Source organism: Telmatherina bonti, assembly GCF_933228915.1.
Source record: "Telmatherina bonti genome assembly, chromosome: 17".
NCBI lineage: Eukaryota > Metazoa > Chordata > Actinopteri > Atheriniformes > Telmatherinidae > Telmatherina > Telmatherina bonti.
This window is the reverse complement of record NC_136615.1, coordinates 22,023,096-22,044,907: the sequence shown is the minus strand read 5'-3', so window position 1 is coordinate 22,044,907 and position 21,812 is coordinate 22,023,096. Positions and strand designations below refer to the sequence as shown.

At 36.8% G+C, this 21,812-nt stretch overlaps 2 protein-coding genes across 3 annotated transcripts; one reads left to right on the top strand and one right to left on the bottom strand.

Moving 5' to 3' along the window:
- The first annotated feature begins 1,696 nt into the window (after nt 1–1,696).
- Nucleotides 1,697–9,875, top strand: ak3 (adenylate kinase 3). Its single transcript, XM_079256641.1, has 5 exons — nt 1,697–2,011; nt 4,338–4,457; nt 4,711–4,883; nt 7,584–7,702; nt 8,629–9,875. The coding sequence occupies exons 1-5, from the start codon at nt 1,864–1,866 to the stop codon at nt 8,738–8,740; spliced, it is 672 nt and encodes a 223-aa protein (XP_079112767.1). The 5' UTR covers nt 1,697–1,863; the 3' UTR covers nt 8,741–9,875.
- Nucleotides 9,876–12,036: 2,161 nt separating this feature from the next.
- cdc37l1 (cell division cycle 37-like 1) lies at nt 12,037–20,972 on the bottom strand. 2 transcript variants are annotated; one of them, XM_079256170.1, is made up of 7 exons: nt 20,705–20,972; nt 20,082–20,381; nt 19,790–19,883; nt 19,519–19,634; nt 18,295–18,417; nt 17,978–18,145; nt 12,037–14,643 (listed from the first exon to the last, which is right to left on the bottom strand). In XM_079256170.1, exons 1-7 carry the CDS (start codon nt 20,786–20,788, stop codon nt 14,524–14,526), a joined length of 1,005 nt encoding a protein of 334 aa, XP_079112296.1. In that variant the 5' UTR covers nt 20,789–20,972; the 3' UTR covers nt 12,037–14,523. The 2 variants fall into 2 exon arrangements, with proteins under 2 accessions (XP_079112296.1, XP_079112297.1); XM_079256171.1 differs by having other exon boundaries at nt 12,037–14,640.
- Between the last annotated feature and the right edge of the window lie 840 nt (nt 20,973–21,812).

The window sequence follows — 21,812 nt, the reverse complement described above, 5'->3', positions numbered from 1 at the left end:
GTTAGCAGTAAAGTTTTCAGAGCATCGTGGGATGTGTCCCAGTGAGTATAATCCTGTAGCAGCATAACTAAAGGAGCTCAGTGTCGCCCATAGCCAGCCATAACAAAGGAAAGTTTTATTCCTAGTACCAAAGGTAGAGAGGGCCTGAAGGCTCTTGCTCTACTTTTAAAAAGTCTAACAGTTGCAGGTAGACCTGCAGTCTGAGAGGGAAGTGCTCTACTGTGAAAATATGAAACATATTTAATATATAATTCAATTGAAGCTTTATTTGTGAGAAGAATTTTCAACTTTATCATGGATTTTCCAGGGACTCAATGAACAGTCTAGAGAAATATGATCCTCTAATTCATCAGAACCCTTCCTGCTGCCTTTTGGATCAGCTGGAGATTTGTAAGTGCATTTTTCAAACAGCCTAATAATAAGAAACTTCAGTGGTCATATTGTGAAGCAACACATGCATGGACCAGTTTTTCTGCATTGCATGATGGTCAGATGATGAAACAGAATGTTACTATAGTGATCCATTAATGTAAAGGTGAGTTACTGATACCAAATGAACACTTTTGCTTAATTTTATTAGCTATCACGCTTAATGTGTTTTTAATTTTTTTTTTTCTTTTAATCGTGTACTTTTTTTTGTATCCTCTCATATAATCAATTGTCTTTTCCATTCGTGACCACTTGGTGGCAGTAACACATCTCAAATATACACCATAAAAGAAGAAGGAGGAGGACAAGAGAAAGGAGGTGAATGGAGTGTCTAATAAAAGTAAATGCTACAAAAGTTTAGGGGTGATATTTAAACTTTCCAATGCGCATTAAAACGTTTATTAAACTCGTCATTTTCTGACAAAAAACGGACGACAAAGTATTGCATTCCCAAATACGCGAACTGAGCGAGCTGCACGCGATTGGATTAAACTCCAGACAAAAGAGGACAATTGGAGCAGAAGAACAACATACACATTTGTTTTGAAGAGACGAATCCCTCAACAAATTCTTTAATGTGATCGCATGCCCATGGATGGGAAAGGACAGACGACCTAAAATCAAGAATCAGGCGTGCGCTTGCATCGTGTTGTGCACGGCGCACACGGAGAGCACGATTTCCAAGCCATTCATTAAAGCCGAGTGGGCGTGGCTATAACTTTCATAAAGTTACAGTAATGTGAAATGTAAACAAATTACGCTTTATATGATATTTCTTTCTTTAAGTATTAACACGGTTTCCACGGTGATAAACAACTACAACTGCACTTTATAAAGTGTTAAAGTGATATTCAGATCATCCATCATGATGTAATGTTAAAAGTATCTTTAAAATCGGAGCATTAGTGAGCAGATTGGTTGCTCACTCCAGCCTGCATGCAAAGCTGATGCAAGTCTGCCTGCTCAAAGGATCGAGAAAGGATTAATCACCGCAACCTTTCCAACAACCTTTTTTCCCCGCCAGCAGACCAATTACATAACAGTATTATACAATAAACTCATTTCCAGTGAGGCATAAACGTTGACATAGGCAAGTAAGTTTATTTAACACCGTTTAAAAGCTCGACATGTCGTCGCCGTCGTGTGGAGACGACATCCCCATCTGACCCTGCTGGCCCTGCAGCCTGCTGATCTGTCCGTTCATCTCCTTTCTCCTCCTCTTTCCCCTCCTCTTCCTCCTTAGAGCCGTGCTGGAGGAAACAGAGTTGGTGCTGGCTGCTTTAAGACTTGCCCGAGTCTTTGTTGCGTACTTTGTAAGGAAAGCTGTTTATGCGTACTTCGATCCAGTCCTAGCTGAGCATCCAGGAGAGAGTTTGAATAGAGTTAGAATAAAAATCTAAATACTTTGTTCCTCAAAATCTAACTTGCGTGGAGATGGTTCTGCAAAGGGTTATCCGTGCTGTCATAATGGGACCTCCGGGATCGGGGAAAGGAACGGTGTCTGCGCGAATTACGAAAACTTTTGGATTAAAACACCTCTCTAGTGGAGACATTTTGAGAGCCAACATCAAAGCAAAAACGGGTGAGAAAGTGTCTTATTTCTTACATCAAGTGAACGCAATCCACATGGCACGATTTGTGTCACGCGCAAATCAAATATGTAAACTTTTGTCCCTTTTTTTTTATAAGGAATACACAACACAAAGAGACATTAGAAAAAAGAAAAAAAAACTGAATAAGGGTTGTCCTCTGCAGCATCATGATAAGGTAACCCCTCCCATGAGTGCGTTTCTTATCTTACTGTGACATACTTTATTTCTTAGGAATTTCTTTTTTTTTTTCTTTTTTCTTTAATGTTAAAAAAAAAAAAAACAAGTTTCAAATTTGGGTTGAACAGGTTTGAACTGCAGGATTTAAAAAAAGGTGCTGTTTTGTGTTTATACTGCAAACATCCACACCAACATTACCTGAACTTTGGAAGGCAGTCTGCTACTCCTTCATATCACCTTGAATGAAGATAAAGTGAGCTGTAAAGATAAGTGTTACTGTGAACTTTAGTTCCTTTTAAATGAGGGTTTACTGATAAAGATGTGTTTTAACAGCTATGACAAAGGAGCTGTTTTATGAATCGAGTGAAGCTTTGGACTTTTTTCTGCAGTCCTTTTGCACATTTCCAAGTTCCTTGTTACAACTTTGTCCTTGTTTTGTTGCAGTCAGGAAGCTAAACTCATTAACTATTAGCCAAGACATTTACTATCAAAACAATATTGGTGAACTCATACTATATTTTCCACAACCAGCTCTTTCAGTCTAACCACTAACCTTTCACCTTTTTCTAATCATACTTATTAATCCATGTTTGCAGGTTGAGTTTGAGACTATTCCCCTTCACATTTTTACCTTGCCAAAGTGGAAGCTGTGCAGCAATAGCTTTAGTCATTGTGCAGACATATTGGCCTTCTGACATTCAGTCTTTCTCCTAAGTTGCAGAAAAAAACAGCACATTCAAGAGTTTACTTTATTTGTTTCACTTTTACCAGTAGTTTCTGCAAAACATACCCCTGTCCTTCTTTTTTTTTTTTTTTTTTTTTTTTTTTTTTTTTGCAACGTTAGACTTTGACTAGATCTTAATATACAAAAACTGCTCTGATGGTCCAAATTTCTAAATTTACTTTCTCTGCAGTTTTCATTCAAACACACACACACACACACATACACACACACAAACGTGCATGCTCATACAAACCCCATTGTGCTTATTTTTATACTGAATGTTTTGTGCAGTATATTTAAAAAAATCTGTAAATCAGCTTGGCATGCCTTAATTTGATACTGTGAGAGCTCAATACATAAATTATGACTTGATTTGATTAAATGAAACGTGACACTTTCATGAATTCTTCTTACATAGGTGTCACTAAATCATTATTATAGAAACCAGGCACTCCCCTTAAGAGTCTGAAAAGTCTTGCCGACAGTCTTTTAAAGTCAAGCATTTTTATTTTTCTGTCTTCCTAGTAAACTTATGAGCAGTTTTCTTGGTCTTCTAGTTCTTCATATGATTTTTATTATTTCTGTCATTGGTCATTTTTTAATCTCAAACTAAATAAACATCTACCTATGTTCTTATTACATCCTGTTGCTTATTTAACTTAAATTCTACTTTACAGTCATTTGGCAGATGCTTTTATCCAAAGTGACTTACATGCGAGTTAACCAATTAACCATAACAAGTAGCTTAACATGCATGACTTGTGGGTGGGAGTAGTTACACGAGGAAGATCCATACTCTACACAGAAAGCCCACTGTTCAGACCTCCCCCCAGCTAATGGCTCCAATGCTAACCACTGTGCCCAATCCTGCCCAATAAATCCCTCTGAAAGCCGCAGATTGCAGATGAGCGTTGAGACAAGGTTTGAAAAGTTAGAGGTCATACGCCTGACACGCTATCCAAGGCACAAGACCTCGGTAAAAAAATGAAAGTTGAAATTTCTGGAAATGTTTGTCCTTTAACTCATGCAAGAAATGTTTAAAACTAAAGAACATGCTTTTCTTGTACAAAATAAAACAAAGAAATTTCCATCTGGCTCTTTTTTTTTGTAGATCAGGGTAATTGATGATTGTTGTCTCAACATTTCATTCCTCTATTTATTTCTGCAGCTGTAAATGACAGTTCTGCAAGTTTGACATTTCCAGGCAATAAATACTCGGATTTTAATACAAGTCAGAAAGGTCAACCTGCTAGAAAACCATATTTTTCTAGAGAGGAAAAAAAAGTCTGCTTATTTTTGACTGATACATAGAAATTTAAGAAGCATTGAAGAGATTAAGAATGGGAGAGCAAAGACTCAGGTCAGTAATGCATATAAGCATCATGTTTTCTTTTTGTATCTGCTTTCTGTCCCAGAGTTGGGCCTGCTGATGAAATCCTGTCTTGATCAGGGTCAGCTGGTGCCCGATGCCGTCATTTCACGTCTCATCCTGAATGATCTGAGAAGAATAAACGACAGCAGCTGGCTGCTTGATGGTAGGAACCCGTATCTTTGTATCAGCTGTTGTACTGGGAAATGATTGCTAGTGGAACATGTTATCAGCATTGCCTGTTTAATGTCTCACAACATATGTGAGACCAGTCATTTCCAGTTTGCTCTCTAATAACAGATAAACCAGTCACTGGGAGTACTTTTAACCATGTCACTTGTTCTCAGTTGAATTAAAATCCTGGCATTTATTACGTTTTTCTCTTAGCATCTTTTCCTGTTGTTATTTTTTTTTCCCAGGATACCCTCGTACAGTAGCCCAGGCAGAAGCGCTTGATAATGCCTACACTGTGGATACAGTTATCAACCTCAATGTACCTTTCCAGACCATCAAGGAAAGGCTGACCTCTCGTTGGACTCACATTCCAAGCGGCAGAGTTTACAATACAGATTTCAACCCACCTCAAGTTCCTGTAAATATAACCTCTCTTACCTATTTGTGCCAATTTCCTTGTTGTGTGACAGGTATGAAAAACCATAATATAAATGAAGAGGAAAGTCTCCTTAAAAAAAAAAGCTTGTAATTTAAAAAGACTGGATTTGTGCCTTGTCTGAAAAGGCTGAGTTTAGGTTTAACAGAAATGATCTCTGCCAGCATATTGAACAAATATAGATTTTCACCAGGAACAGTTGACCTTAAGCAAAACGAAGGTGAAATGTAGCTGTAAGCAGTGATGAGGGCCACCAAACTGCTCGGCAGGGAACAGTTGCTATGGAAACTTAATCTGATCCTGTTAAAAGCTTGGCATTTGCCACTGATAGGAAAAAATAAACAAACAAAATTTTTGTTGTTAATAACACTTTCCAATGTCTGATAATTCAGTTTTTATAAAAAGTTCAAGAAAGGATGCATAGTTTGGGTCAAGTTGAGACATGACTTCACTTCCTTTTAGTGGTTGTAATGACATATGACAGGGGTGTCCATGGTCAGTCCTCAATGGCCAATCTTCCAGGTTTTCAATGTATCCCTTTTCATGACCACCTGGCTCACATTAATCGGATCCCACAGCCAATGACGTTCTGCACAGGGACTGATTTATTTCAGTCAATATCTGTGTTCATTATGCTTTTGAATTTTTTTTAATTGATGCTATATATGATGTCGTATGCATAGTCACACCTTTCAGTTTGATCCAGTGCTGTCATTAGAAAGTTAAAGTTATTGGCATAATTATTGGGGAAAATATTTAGGAGGCTGTTCGCAGCCAGTGAAAGAAATTTCCAAACTTTTTTTGAACAAAAATATTAAACTTGGTGACACACTTCAAGATGACCTCAAAAAGTAGAAACACACTCTCTGGGTGCAGAGTGTTGCTGCTTGGCCTTTTATTACTAATAGATTGTAAGACTAAATATACTGAGATATATGCCAGACCAGAGGCGCTGCTCCTGCCACATGTATCACACACTGCACATAGGTTACTAACACAGTCATTACTACACTGGTGCTGCTGATCTTGGGCTAGATCTGGAACTCTACTCTGAAAAGACTAAGGAAACATAAAACCATGCATCATTGTAGACAATTTTGTCCATCTAGTCTAATTTTGCTTTAGAGTCTGGCTGGTATTTTTGCAGCATTTGTGCAGATCACACAACATTTTTTGTATTATTTTATACAAGGATTTGCTTGTGTTATCAATTTTTATTTTATCTATTAGTATTTTATGCATAGGCCCGTCATGGGGTTGATTTTAGTAAACATTAAATATGAAATTTTCTTCTCAAAAAAGAACCCAAAACATGACAGAATGCATAATTATAGTTATCATCATAAACATTTTTTCTGTATGAACTTTCTGTCGTTACTTAAAGCCTGTCCAGATATTTATTGCTTTCTAGTCATGACAGCTTACAAACCATTAAAGAGCTATGTTTTTGTTTGTCAAAGACCAGTCCTCAGAATGGTTTTGAGTTTTTGAGGTACTGGTCATGAACTCTGTCTTGCAAAGTTACTTGTTGCAAGATTTCCTGTTCAGTCTACAGGAGCAGCACATTTGTGACTGTTCACTGGCTTCAGCTTATTTCGTTTTGTCATGTCTGATAAACAGCTGAGTGGAATAAAATCAGTTGGGTAAAATGAATGTAAAATGCACTTTCTTCTTCTTTCTCTGCAGTTTATTTACCAGCTGTTACCTGCTATGCAAAAGTGTCAAATTACTGACAGGTTATTTCATTTTCTACTTATTTAAAATAATTCAAGTAGAACTGTTTGAACTTAAGTGGCTGTGTTCAGCTGCAGAAGTGCCGTTCAGAAACTGAGCATGCACGCAGGAAACAGCCGTGTTCCTGAAATGGTCTGTTTCACTATAACTCTCCCTGCTGCCTTATGTACAAGCATGCTGCAGCCACAGGTAAATACAGCTGGGAATGATGATTCATTTCTCTTCAGTAAATCTGCTGCTTGGTTGTTCATTTGCTCCTAATAGCTCAAGATCTTTAGAAAAGATTGCACCGACATTCATGGTAGTCGGAGGACAACGGTTACAGACTTTACTGATTAACTAGCTGTGTATTAGATTCAAATAAATATGCTGTTAAAACTTAACTCAAAGCAGATTCATGACCACCTAGAGCTGGTAGCATCACTATATACTCTTTTTTTTTTTGTTTGTTTGTTTTGTTTTGTTGTTTGTTTTTCAATTTTCTTTTTTTAAAAACTGTATTTACTCTCCAGTAGCTCTCTCAGTTGGCTCAGGCCACATTCAGCTGCCAAAAACAAAAGCCCAGAGTGACAAAGCCAGAATTCCATTATGAGAGACATGAATAGATGGAGCCAGTATAACCACTGTGTTTCTCCCTCTTCATTTTCAAAAGGCCAAACATGTCAGCTGTTTAAAAAAAAAAAAAAAAAGAAATGCTGGAAAGAACAAAACAAGAATACAGCAACAAAGGAGCAAAAATTACCCCACCCCCCTCCCCCCCTCCAAAAAAAAACCCCCCAGAAATATTTCATGTTGTCACCTCAAACTTTCAACGTATAATTAATAGTTTGTATATTGTGAATAAAACCTAATTCACAGCTGGCAAAAACATGTTCAGAAGCTTCTTTTAAAATAAAAAAAAAAACTAACTAGAGTCCACATCAATGTGTATTCCTGTTCTCTCTCTAGGGTTTTGATGATCTAACAGGGGAGCCTCTAGTCCAGAGGGATGATGACAAACCAGAGACTGTCTCACGGAGGCTGAAGTCCTATGAAACCCAGACAGAGCCTGTCCTAGAGTATTACAGGTAACTGCAAGTAAATTAAAATATGCATCTGCAAAACCCTGTACTGGGTAGTGGTTGCCTTATAGCCTAGGAAATAGAATGCTGATAACAGCATTTTTTTTTTTTTTTTTTTTTTTTTCAATAGATACTTGAGACAAACAGCCCCCTTTTCCCCCCTAGAACATTGGTTTGTCAGGTCATGTGACTATAGAAAATAAACTACAAGTGAGTCTTTGTTATTTATTTAGTTGGATTAACCCATTCAAACTTTTACAAAAATGCTAATTATTGAAGAAATACAAACAAGGAAACCATCATGCCACAACAATAGTGTTATACAAAATAGTTGAACTAGACTATTTTGAACTCAGGAATCAAATGTGTTTATGTTGATAAACTTTGCATCACTGCACAGACAAAGTCAGTATTAGGCCCCATGTGACCTCATGACACTGAGTTGTGCACCAAAGACGTCCTATAGGTATAGGTAAAAGGTCACAACTGTTGAACCGGGACCTCTTCTTTCGTCACAGCTGCTGAAACAACAGCTCAAGAACCAGATTCCAAGAAGACAAATGGGAGCTGACATTTCAGATGTCCTCTTTACCTGAAGGCACAAATGTCTAAACATTTAATTAAACATTTACCAAAACTTGTAAAACCTGAGAAACATTTCAAACATTTGCACCCTTTTTCAATTTCTGGCCAAATCAAACAACAAAACAAATTATTTATTCAATGTCTTTACACATGATTTTTTTTCATTAATAACTGTTTACGTTGAAATATTTCAATTTGACTGTTTTACAGTGTATCCAAAAGGTAATATTAAGAAATATGTGTATTAACAACTTATTAATGGAAGATGCACATACTTATCAGAGAGCAAAAAATTAAACAACTAACTGGTTTGCGTTTTTTTTTTTGTTTTTTTTTTGTCTCTCCAGGAGTAAAGGTGTGCTAGAGACCTTCTCTGGGACAGAAACCAACAAGATATGGCCACACGTTGAAGCTTTCCTCCACAGAAAGTTCTCTTCACTCAGTCAAGGAGTTGCTTAGAAAGCCAGAGAGAAACAGCAAGACCTGAAGTTTACCGACTGAAACCACTCCATATTCATCGTCCAATCAATAGGCAACGTTTTGCTGAATTTAAAGAAGGGCTATGTCAAAATATATTCTGTTTATCAAGTAATATGAGTGAGACTAGAGACGTTCACGGCACTACATTGTTGTCGATGCTAATTTTTCCAAACTTTAAGGGGAGTTTATGCAACAGCTTTCTAACATTTATTGTTACTGTGCTTATAGATTGTCTCTTCATCCCATATCGTGCCTTCATAAAGCCAAGAGGTAACTGGTGCATCAGATTTGGCTCTGTAATAATTGAACGTAAGGGAGGTATTTGCTCAACATGCTGCCGAATGCAACCAACTTTAGTACGAATAACTGCAACTGTGAGTTTCTTTGTTGGAAAAAAAAAAAACACATCCATACACCTAAAAACAGAGACTTAATAGCATTTTTTTTTCTTTCATGAGAAATCTTGAAAAACAAATGTATAGCAGGCTTTTTATTTTAAACGTGTGCACAACTGCCTTATATGGGACTGTGTCTTATTCAATGGGTCAAAGGGAATGTGCAGCACAGTCGAAGACTTTTATGCACACAAGTGCCTTTTGCTGCTTTTGACAATGGAACAGGAAATTTAGTCATTTCTAAGTACTGTTTATGATCATGGACCATGTGTATTATAGTTGGCTTCTAATTATCACAAGAAACCATTAATATGTAACTCCACCTTTGACCCAGCTCAAGTCTTACTAGTGATGCCTCTTAAAAACTCCACATTGTTTTATCAAGCCATTCCTCATTGTGACCAAGTCAACTGGTGACCGACGCTGCCATTTAATGTCTTATTTGACACTTCATTAATATATTGATAAATACATTCAGACCGTCTTTACAGGGTTGAATCTTGTTGGAAAGTATCTTCAGTTTTTGCACTTTGCTCTAAATGTTTCATCCTGTAAATTTTTGACAAGCTTACTTGTGTACTGTATCAGCTGACAGTCAGTGATTCCTGAGTTAATCTGTCTTCTTAAACACTTGAATACAATGTCTGAAAGCAAACACTCTCCTTTTCTGAAACAATTCACAGATATGTCACATATTTATGAACTGCAATAAACTTCTTGTGTGTTACACGGGATGCTCCTTGATTCTAATAGTCTAACGGCCTCTCAGATACACACATTACCTCACTAATTGTAATGGTGTCCTTCAGTGAGCAGTTTTAAAAATAATCAGGTCAAAGCTGCAGAATTAGAGGTATTGTTTTTTAACTCTTCTTGGTCAAATTCTAGTGTTCGCATCACCCATAAAGGAACTCTACGAATATCACGTTGGTGAGAGATTTAGGTACACCATGCCAACTTAACATAGCTGCTAACATGCTGAGGCCTTCAGCAGAGATGGTGGAAATGTCACACAGGTCTGATGAGCTAACTTCTTGGGCAGTTTTCCTTTCAAACTTCCAGGATTCAGGTTAACTTCATGCAAAGCTCCCTATGGGTCCACAGAGGTCTTAGTATTTTTTTTATTTTTTTTTGCCTCCTCTTGCAAAAAATTACCGGTTACTTTATTAGGTGCACCCATTTAAATGCTTGCATTTTGGCAGGTTGATGTGGTCAAGATGACATGCTGCAGTTCAAACCAGCTATCAGAATCAGGAAAAGGGGGAACATTTTTGCAGATTTGAATATTTCAGCAACTGATTTTGATGCACAACCATTTCTTGGGTTACAGAGAATGATTTGAAAAAGAGGAAATCAAGTAATCAGCATCAATCTGGATGAAAGGTCCTTGTTAATGTCATGAATTTTTCAGGTATTGGGGAAAAATATTCATAAAAAGATTGGATATCAGCTACTGACAGTCAGTATAGATTTAGATTAAACACATCATCATCCTTGGGATGATTGAGCTGATGGAAGAAACAAATGAATATATTGATACAATAAGTTACACACTGAAGAAATCATTGTAAATCTTCTATTGTGCAGAAGATTTTAAATGTGTGATGACATGGAGTCTTTTGGTGTATTGTAGAAATGCGGTGGGCCATATAAATGTACTGCTTCCTACTCCAGACATGGAATGATAAGCTTGTAAAATAATAGTACTGCAATAATAATATTGCAAAGGACAGAAGACTTGGGAGGACAGAAAAGCAACAGTGACTTAAATAATAGTTAGAAATCTGTGAATGCACAATAGGCTGAGTGAGAGTAAAATTTACAGACTGGACAATATGGGACAATAATACCAGAAAAACTAAGCTCCTTGAGTCTTGATTTTGATTGCGTTAAGTTTGGTCCAAATTTGATGCAAAGATGTACTGAAGTCCACCCTGCCCTGTATCATTGTTTCAGACTGGTGGTATTATGGTGTGAAGGTTATTTTGTTGGCACACTTTGGGTCTATTAGTTCCATTTGAGCTTCATTTTGGCACAGCCAATCTGTGTGTTGTATATACTCACCATGTAGTGGGTGTAAACTGTAACATATCCCAGCACATGCTAGCATATGATGAAACCAGTGCTGTTACTCAATAAAGCCTAAAGATTTTCTTAAAATTTAAAGTCTGTATATTTACAGCAAGTCTGAAAAATAACCGTTGGAACCAATTTTGCAGTTAATATTAGTAAGAGAAAGAGACGCCAATTTCCCTGTTGTCTACAGTGACATAAATTGCAACATATTTTTCCTTCAAGCTTGTAACTCTGTGATACAAACTCTTGTTCATACCACTTAAGTTATGATTAACTTTGGAAAGTAAAGACACAAGATACAATGTTAACAGTGGCTGAACAAAGAGAGCAGAACTAAGCTTAATAAAGACGAATGGGTTATGGCAGAATGTCCTGATGAGTATTAAATGACAATGGTTGGTTCTTCGTCATTGAACAAAAATGATCAAATTAATCAACAAAATGTTTATGCATCAAGTTGGTTTGGTTTGAATATCCTAAAAGGTGTCATATCTTCTAAGACAAAATGCACATTACGCTCAAAGAAGCTGCAATTCATGCATCAAGTCATTGCATACACAGTGATAAAGCAACCGCTGGCTTTCTCGCTACAGTGATCAAGATGCTTTTACATACAAAAGCAGCCAAAATACATGCAGAGCCATAAAATAATGACTTGGTGAGATGATGTCTTGCAGAATTAGAACTACACCACAAAGCAGATTAAGTCAGAATGGATTTAATGTTTTAGATACATTTCTAATTCCACACACCACAGTAAAAATCTTACTGATTATATCTATCAGCAGATATTTACACTGTTTGTTGGCTTTTCAAAGAAAATGATCGTTTAGGCTACAGAAGTGAAAATCTGAGAAATCAGGAAAAAACTTAAATATCACAAAAAAAAAAAAAAAAATGAAGCCAACAACAAAACAGAATGTATTAAAAAAAAAAAAGCCACACTATTAAGTTCATCCAAAATCCATTTTCTGAATTGTGAATGACTTGAGAAATAGAAAAAAAAAAACAAAAAACCAAAACATCCAGCTGTCACAAACACAAAAACTGAAGAAGGTTAGGTATAATAATGTCAAGTGCTTCAAACACTGTTTGACGGCTTATTTGTTTCGATCATTTTTCTTTTCAAAGAAAAAATAAAGTGCAATACATATTCAGAGAGTTTCTCTCTGCAAAAACACAAACAGTAAATCTCTTTGTGCAGAGTTCAGCCCTTTATTTATTTTTTCATCCAAATTCCATTCTGGTGCTTTTAGTTTTCCTTTTATCTCAAACTAAGGTGTAAATCACATGAAGACTTAAACCAACACATCGCATAGCACTTGTGTAAGGAAGCTAATGGTTGTTACTTGGCTGCAGGTACAAACTGAAACTAGTGCAGAAAATGGAGCAGTCATTGTCCAGAACATCAATAAGCTAAAAACAAAATATTGGTGTGATTTTACCTTTCTACAGTGGTAAATACTGGAGTCTGACTATGAGAACACAAGAAAGATTGTAAGAGAGCAAAATTAGACTGATATTCCGCTTTTTAAACCCAATTAAACTTGCATGCTGCTGTTTGCATCACTGCAAACTTATCTTTTCCCAGTTTCAGCCTGCGTAAATTCAGAGCTTCTGGAGAGCTGAAGTATTTTGTCACAGATTAGCGCACAACATGTACTTTTGTGAATACATCGTGCTATTCCTAAGCATTTGTACATTATGCTGACTGGACATTCAAAAGATTTACAAGCAGTTTACATTATGACTCGCTGGAGGCACTAATTATACTGGTTCAATGCTACACCAGTCTGTCTGCACAGTTAAAACACCAAGAGTCTAGATTTAAAAATCCCCAAAACAAAGATGCATTTAAATATTGTGCGAAATGAGGATTTCATGTTTGTTTACAAACAAACTTTATAGTTTTAAGCTTGTCCACGCAGGAATACTTCTTTTAAAAGTAAAACTGGAGTTATCCTGATTAAATTACCATAACTCTTCATCTTTTGAAGCCAAAGCATACTGCGATCCTCACAAACTGGTTGCACAGCAGAATATTTATGACCACTCTGATTCTGAATTGTTGTGCATCTGTCTGATAGATAGTCCCCATATAATACTTTGATTTCTTACACCATTAGCACTAAGTCAGGTCACGAAAGCAAAGGGTGGTAACAAGCAAGTACAGTAATAAGTGACGAAATAAACCTCAGCTGCCATCCTAGATGCTTTTAAACTATTTTAGTATCAGAATCTGACAAGTGTGCCTCCAGATCAAACTGCAGCCGCAGAAATCAGTAAGACTGTGCAACTGCTTTACATCCAGAAGAGTTGTGATAGTTAAAGCTGCATGCATATACTATCAGAACCTGATCAAAGAAAATGGCTGCAGGTCTGAAATTTTAGTTTAGCAGAAGACAAATACAGAAAACCCCGTTTGGAACATTCTTTCCTATTTGTTTACACTGCAGAATAAGTCGTTAGTTTTTCTTTTTAAATATATCATTGCTCTATTTACGCAAGCTCGAGGCCTAAATGTTTAATTGTAATTAACAAACTAATAAATATAGTATGACCTAACAGTATGATGTTCAGTATTTACCAATGATAAGATGTGAAAACTTTTACACTGTTAGTTAAATCAATTCAGCTCCACACAAGCTCCAAATTCCCAAATTTGATTGTTTTCTCCTTAAAATTGAACAGGTCTCACCTACTAAACCACATTTGAACTGACTTGATCAAATCAAAATCTTGACCCTAACTGAATCACACACAAACACACACAATACAAACATTATTATCAGATATGCTTCTTTCAAGCTTCACATGATCATCATCAACTGTTTTTTAACCCTGCTTCAGGCACTGTACGGGCTACCTTAGTGACTCCTGCCCTGAGACTTTGCTCGTTTTAACTTTCTTTGTGTTTTCTGGATTTAATTTGCTTTCAACTGGTCTTTTTTACTTTTCAGCGAGTATATCTTCAAGGATGAAAAAACTCCATTAACAACACAAAGGTTATGGCACAACAGAAGCGATGAGCTCGACTGCAGCAGCCATCTTGACAGAGACCAGCCACAGCCACATAAAAAAGGCAACACTGAAAAATGCTTGTAGTTTGCAAAACACCATTTGCTCCTGGCTCCCTTCTAATACTGCAGCGTGAAGACTCGGCTCTCCTTTTACTCTCCGTTTGGCCTTTTTCAGCCTGGTTTGCCATGTGTAAAGTACTTTAACTCCACTTGTTCCTACACAGGGAGACGACTGAAATGGAAGAAGTGGAAGGAGCCAGTTGTACATTCCTTAAGAGGTTTCCATCATCAGTATGTCTTCAGTCTCTGTAGTGTCATCTTTTGTCCACTTCCCTGTACTTGTCCAAAGTCCAGCCTCTAAACAATGCTTCATGCTGTACTCCCCCACCTGCTGGAAGACAACAAAGGACAATAGGGAGCCCATTAAACAGAAACCACCACAGATATGGACTGCTAAGCATTAATGAAATTGAGACACATTATAAACTTGTTTATAATGTGAAATTTAATGGAACTGGAGAAATTTAGAGACTAACATAACTTGCAGATTATAGGATTATACTGCTTATGCAACAGTTTATTTCATTTGCCAACCTGAATGAAAAATAACAAAAACTTTTTTTTTTTTTAAACTTAAATTTCCCTGTAAAATCTGCACCTTCCTTTGTCTTCTCATGTTTCTTGGATCAGCTATTTATTTAAAACCTGTTTTTCTGAAAAATCAGAAGAGGAACTTCAGTTAATCCAAAAGCGGGGTCAGATTTAGTTTCAACATGCTTGAACTGCTTTGAGAAAGTTTTTTTTATTCTCTCGGGGTGGGAGGGTGCTTTCCTCCCTTTTTCTACGCGTACATGTTTGGCAGTTAGTCAAGCTGTGGGGCCAGAAGAGGGAGGTGGCCCCACAGCTTTTCTTTTTTCTTTTTTTCCTTAAACAAAGTGCTTTTAAACTACAACGACTGTTTGACAGTTTGTGGTAAATGCTCTTCAGAAAAGCTCGTTATAGGATATAAACTGAATATTAAAAATCCTGACTTGAATAAAATGTTTTAATTCCTCTGAAGTAGCCATCTTGGGACTGCTTGTATCAGATTGGGACATATTTGCCACATGATTTCTCCTTTTCTTTGACAGTACAGAGCACAACCTACAGTGAATGTAAGTTTAGGCCACTTGCAAAAATGGTTTTTGCCATCATTCAACAACCTAATGACAAAACACACTTATGTTACATAAAAAAAAACTTTGACTCAGAATATTTTTTTAACATTTAGTTTATTACTCCAAACTGTTGTTTGATTATAATAAATAATTTAGATGCATCTAGGATCCAACTTCAGCTAATTGGCCTTAACAGATGTAGTTTAGGTACAACGATGCCCTAAATGCAACAACTCACATTTCACAGATGCTTTAAATGCAGCCTGGTGAGGCTTAAGAAAATCTGCTTGGAAGAATGGGATTAACGGATTGTAATCTGGAGGTACTAAAGCTGTGAGAGACTAACACATAAAGAACCAAACTGCAAATGAAGCAACAGCAAAATAATTAATCAAATGTGTTTATGTTAATAAATGGGAGATTAGTTTTGTTTTTGTCTTTTTTTGTATTTTGAGAAAATCCACATATCTCTTTACACTGTGTTGATGCAGGTTGGATGCAAACTGACCGGCATGTGACGGTATGGAATTCTACAAGTATAACATTGAGCAAAAATATTGTGGTTTCAAAGTATACCGGGGTATTATGATAAAGCTTTTTTGAATGTCTGAGTATGAAAAAAAAACCCAACTTATTTTATTTGAACGACACCTTCATCATCCAGTATTCCCATACTACCGACTTTGTCTTTTTCATTGGGAGAAGAAACTTGATGGGTTAACCCCTGCAGCCATCTTTGCTACTAAAACACCAGACGGAGCATCCTGCAGTCTTACTGCACCTGCACGTAACTCCAGATACGCCTGACTTGCACACCCTCCCTGTGATTAATAAGACAGTTCATTCCACAGGCACTGTGTCACAGTATGACCAAAAAAGTAATGATATTCATACCAAGACTTTTTCATACCATGGTATACCTCGACAGTGGAAACTGGCACATCTCTAACTGACAGAGAGCAGAAAATGGGAGACATCTAAATACTAATCAGTTATTTAGGAAACAAAGATGTAAAACAAGTATCTCTGAACTCTCATCCAAACCTGGGCTGGTTGGGTTGAGGGTACAAGGAAAGATCGATGGTTTAGGGAACAACATATAGCAGTTTAAAATAGAAATATATGCTTTTCTTTTTTTGTTAATTTCAGCTTATTTTTTAAATAATTAATAGACACAAAATTGTAATGAGTCTGAAACAACAGTATTCAATTCATAATGTTACTTGACAGCGAGGATCTTTGCAGTCTTTAATGTGTGCAAGAGATGTTCAAGAAAGACAACAAGACACTGTAAATAAGCCTGGGTTCAGTATCTGCTGCCATTATATTCTTCCATGACTTACACACAAACACACTTTAAGTCTTGTCGGGGAAAATGACTAATTTAATGGGTAAATGTGACAGAAAGAAACAAAAGTTTGTATTTTTGTGCCAAAAATGGTCAGAAGTAAAGATGAATTGATGAAGCTTTGCTAAGCTTTTGAGGCTTCTAAAAACAGTCAAAAATAGACCATACCAGTGACATCTGGTGGTCAGCTGTAGTTATTACAGGCACAGATCTAATAATTTCTCGCACTTCATTTAACTTCCAACACAAACAGTTCAGTAGCTCTTGCAGCTGTCTTCATTCTGAGGGGTCTTCATCTATGTAAGTGTTGTAACATTCTGTCTTCTCATTGTATTAGTTATGGCTCAATGTGTTGTCTTGTTATTTATAAGTTTTTATAACATGATTTAGATACAGCGTGTGTGCTGTGAAACAAGATGACAATGTCAAAATTAGTTTGTTGGGCTATATGATGGTTTGGGAGAAGTGCTTATGCATCTCAGTGGGATTTCTTAGAACAATTTTAATTTTGTTCGTATGGTTTTTCCTGATTTCTGAATGATATATTACACAGCCTCATTAGTCAGCAATATCCTGAACATCATGAAATTTTATATTTTAGTATTTAATACTAATCTTCTGTTGTCAGTTATCCTAGCCAATGTCACAGAGAGATATTTATCAATATAATATAATACTAAATACAATACTACATTAACAATTATACTATGTAATCTAATACTATTTAATCTTTAGACATATTACTATCTTCCTTCCTTTGTGGGTGACACAAGGTGGAAGTTTTCCGTTTTCCCTTCCACATGTTGGTTTTCTTCCACTAGAAGTCTCCATACTTAAAGTTTTCTCTCTTAATCTTAATGATCTCTTAGCCTGTAAAGCGGCGAGCAGGAGGGAACGCCGGGCGTTTCTCGTTCCGATAGATGATGGAGCACCTGTACCGCCAACGCTTTGAATCAGTTACGTCATTTCCATTGTCTCATTGGTGTGTGCGAAGAGTCCCACATCATTGGTCACATGACAGCAGAGATGTCACATAGGCTTCAACGCAGCATTTCGTAAAAGACTGTCTCATTTGAAGGAAACAGGCTTCCGTTTCAAACATCCCATCTCTAGTCAGAAGCAATGCACAACCGCTCAACAGCACCATCTTGCAGTAAAACAGAGAAACTGCAACAGGCAATGAGCATAAATGGCACTAAGGAACAGCCAACAATGCTTACCTGCGGTAATAAGTCTGTTGCTTCTTTGTCAAGTTTGTAGTTTGCGCCAGTATTCTGATGTTCAATGTTGGATGCATCACTTCTATATTTTACAGTATATTCTTTAACTCTCTGTTTGAAGGCCTCAACTTCTGCATGGAAGACTTCTAAATAGACATCTTGTCCATCCTACAAAGCAAAAGAAAAAAAAAATTGTCTGAGGAACGAGAAGTGAATTTTTGGCTAGACTTCAGTCTCAAAACTTTTTGTAATGATACACTGGAATGATTAGGTAGAATTAGTTACAGAATGTGGTGGTGATCAGATGTGTGTCTTACTTTGGCTTTGTGAAAGAACTGTCTGAAGCAGCCCCGGGGATCCTGCTGAGAGTTTGAGGCCATCTCCAAGATAAACTGCATAACCACAGCTTGGTGAGCCACCTGCTCCATCAATGCTTCTTTCTACAAAACAAACCGTGTTTTTCACACACAAAAAAATAAAAAATAAAAAATCCTTCCCACTTTTTGATAAGTCACATGTCAAATTGCTTGGGGTAATATAAATTTTAATGACCAGGATACGTAAAGTATATCTATCAACATGTGTGTGCACAAATATTTGTGTACAAATGGCAAATAAACGTATGTGCTTTGTACAGAAAGGGAGGCCCAGATGCAAAAAAGTGGAATTTTTGGATTTTTTATGACCAAAAATTCTGTTATTGAATTACTTAATAAAAATGAGCAGCAAAGAAAAAAAGAAAAAAATTAAATCTCCATGATTGAAAAGGTTGAATTAAACCATTTCTGTCCTGTAATGTATTTACAGAACTATTAAGCATACCAGACACCTGGTCATATAATTCCACGATCATAAAAAAGTAGAGGCAAAATTGATAATCCATACAAACTCAGTTGACCATATCTGTCCAGTATTTCTGTTTACAGGAAAATTTGGCCCAAAATGAAGAGTTCTTATGTTCAACTACCTGTCTCAACTTGAACATGACCATTTCTTGCAGACAGAGGTATGGGTTGGTGTTTTAGTAAACTACAATGATCACACTTATTTCGACAGAATTTTTGCACAGCTGAAATTTGGACTTTTCCAAGAGAGAGGAAAAAAAAAAATTTGTGTTCGTATCAGTATTGTTATTTGTCAGTGTGATAGGTATCCAGCATACACAATAAACAACTAATTTACAATATCCTTAATTTAGTTATTTACACCTTGGACCCTCGTCTTGGACCCTAGACTCTTACTGAGACATGTGAAAACTTCAAAATACTTCTTGTGTATTTAATAGGCATAGAGGAAACTACATTTCTACATTTGATAAGCTAAAACACAAGTATATTGGTTGTGCTTGCTATTCTGGTTTGTTATTCTTGTGTGTATTTTGGACAGAAATCAGCCTGATGCAATGAAGGTATGGATTGCATCAGGCTGCTCCACATCAGTGAATACTCCTAAATAAAATAAATCAGTTGGGCCATTTTGTGGTACATTATGCGTAAACTGTTGTCTAAATAAATAGATTATATATTCATTTAGCAAATTACCCCTTCTTGTTGTAGTCTAATACACCACAGTATTAAGAAGTTGGCTGTTTCCTCACAGATGAGTTGTGGCATGCCTGACAGGAATCGCTGACTGTCATCCCATCTCCGCAACATACCTGAAACAATGAGAGTCTGATTATTATTATACAGAGACTTTATGGAATCTAACTACAGTCAGAAAAAGGAGTCGTAATCATTTCTTTAAGAGTGTGCAGCGACAGCCTATTTTGCTACTATTTTGAGAATGTTACTGCTTTGGTGTCTCACATACCAAAATGTCTGAGGTCTTGTTCATACATTTGCAGAAATGTTTTGCATTTGTCCTGATCCATTTCTACAGCTTGATTTTGCACATTGATGATACTCTAGAAAGGAAATGAAATATAAAGTGAGTGTATAACTTTTGCCACATATATAAACTTTAACAGCATTACAAAGTAAGTGCAGACAACTGGCAAAAATTAAATACAAAATGTTGGAAAACAACATTTAGTTTTTCCAATTTTGTCATTCTATGTTCAGTCTTCTCTTTTAATCATTGTAATTCTCCACTTCAGACTCACTTTATCAAAAACATCCCAACTTCCAGCAGCACCGAGCACAGGACTGCGGCTGGGTTCCTGACCCCCAAGCATGCTTTCCTTGCGACGCCACTCCTCCTCCGTGTTGGTGAGCTCTGCTGGGCAGGCCTGAGTGCGAGCACGCTCCTGCTCCAGCGACTCAGAGCTGTGGACTCCTAAAGAACAGAGCTGGTCCTGCGCCTCAGCCAGCCTCCAACTGGACACAATTGAGGCTTTCACACAGCGCTGCTGGCTCTGACACAGCGATGCCATGGCACAGTCACAAAGGCGTGGTGATGGTAGCTATGGTGAGATAAATGGAAATAGACATTGGCCCTGAAAATCTTACTGTAAGTGACGCTAATCAAATTCGCTTTGTATAAACCGACCAAATTATGCTCAATAAAGATCATGTTAGAATATGTGAGCACATTAAATTACGTCCCATTTAAAACCTGCATTTAAAAAAAAAAAGCATCTTTAAACATGCTCTTGAGGTGTGCAACTTGCTTAGGAAAACAGACTTAGCAAGTTAGCATGCAATGCCAATAAGTTTTCTGTGAATCGCTGAAGTGGATATCTTTCTCAAACTACTCCCACCTCCCACTCCCAAGGTAACGGATTACCTGGTTTCGAGGGTAGACATCACTAACAGCCCTGGTAGACGTAGTATGGTCACAGCTAGGTTCTTCGTTGCCCAGCCACTCCATAACTGCTAAGTAACTATCTGGCTAGCTCGCCGTTCGCCCTATAGTTACACTAGCTAGTTAATGCTAGCTATGTTTGAGGAATCGGAGACAGATTTGCTTGTTATATATAGCTGTTAACCACAGTTATGTCATATCAATGCCGGTCTGAATTGGGAGTATGATGTAGGGTGCGCACTAATGACAACGTTACCAACAATAACAACCAATGCTCCAACTATCCTGGCTGGGTCTGTTTTAGGACGTGACGGCATGACGTAAATGACACGTGGTAAACTGCGCACCACGTGACAACACCTGAAACACCTCCTATTTTCTGTCTCATTCTAGTGGGTTCTGCAGTGGGTGATATAATCCAACAGGTCATGATACAAGAAATTCATAACTAAATAGATACATAACATTAAAACGTAAGCCGATCTTCAAGAAAATATGGAGATATTAGACAAAATAACTCATTGGTTTAATAAAGAGACAAAATAACCACGAATAAACAAAAAATAGCAAGTTTAAAAGAAAGCTGAGACACATAATGGCACAAATGTGACATGAAAGGACTAAAACAAGAAAACAGAAAATATATACACAAAATGAAATATTTTCAAGCAAATTTATAGAATAGTTCTTGAGACAGAGTTAAAATAAAACACAAATGATCATTAAAAGATGTAAAAAAATAAAAATAAAAAAAAATAAAAAAAAAGAAAGTCAACTTGACACCTCAAACAACTATGAAGTGATGCAAAATGATCCCGTAACCATCTTACACAGCACAAATTTAACAAGACATATAAAAACGACTATTTTGTGACTTCAAACCACCCTAACTCAATAGGAAAAAAACAATAAAAGACACAAGATGAGCAAAAGAAACATAAGACAACATTTATATAAAAAAGGGATTTAAATGGCCCCCAAGAGACAGGTTATTTTTTACATGCATACTACTAATCAAGCATGGCACTTTTATAATTCTGAAATTTTTCATATTCAAGGACTGACATGGTTAGTATCAATTCCACTTGAT

What these genes read in the sequence shown, in the direction of transcription:
- ak3 (XM_079256641.1), top strand. Translation starts at nt 1,864, where the DNA reads ATGGTTCTGCAAAGGGTTATCCGTGCTGTCATAATGGGACCTCCGGGA. An exon ending in CAGCAGCTGGCTGCTTGATG is followed by an intron (nt 4,458 to 4,710) that starts GTAGGAACCCGT and finishes TTTTTTTCCCAG; the next exon opens with GATACCCTCGTACAGTAGCC. An exon ending in CCTGTCCTAGAGTATTACAG is followed by an intron (nt 7,703 to 8,628) that starts GTAACTGCAAGT and finishes TTGTCTCTCCAG; the next exon opens with GAGTAAAGGTGTGCTAGAGA.
- cdc37l1 (XM_079256170.1), bottom strand. Translation starts at nt 20,788, where the DNA reads ATGGAGTGGCTGGGCAACGAAGAACCTAGCTGTGACCATACTACGTCT. An exon ending in ACAAGACCTCAGACATTTTG is followed by an intron (nt 19,635 to 19,789) that starts GTATGTGAGACA and finishes TCATTGTTTCAG; the next exon opens with GTATGTTGCGGAGATGGGAT. An exon ending in CAACAGACTTATTACCGCAG is followed by an intron (nt 14,644 to 17,977) that starts GTAAGCATTGTT and finishes GTTGTCTTCCAG; the next exon opens with CAGGTGGGGGAGTACAGCAT.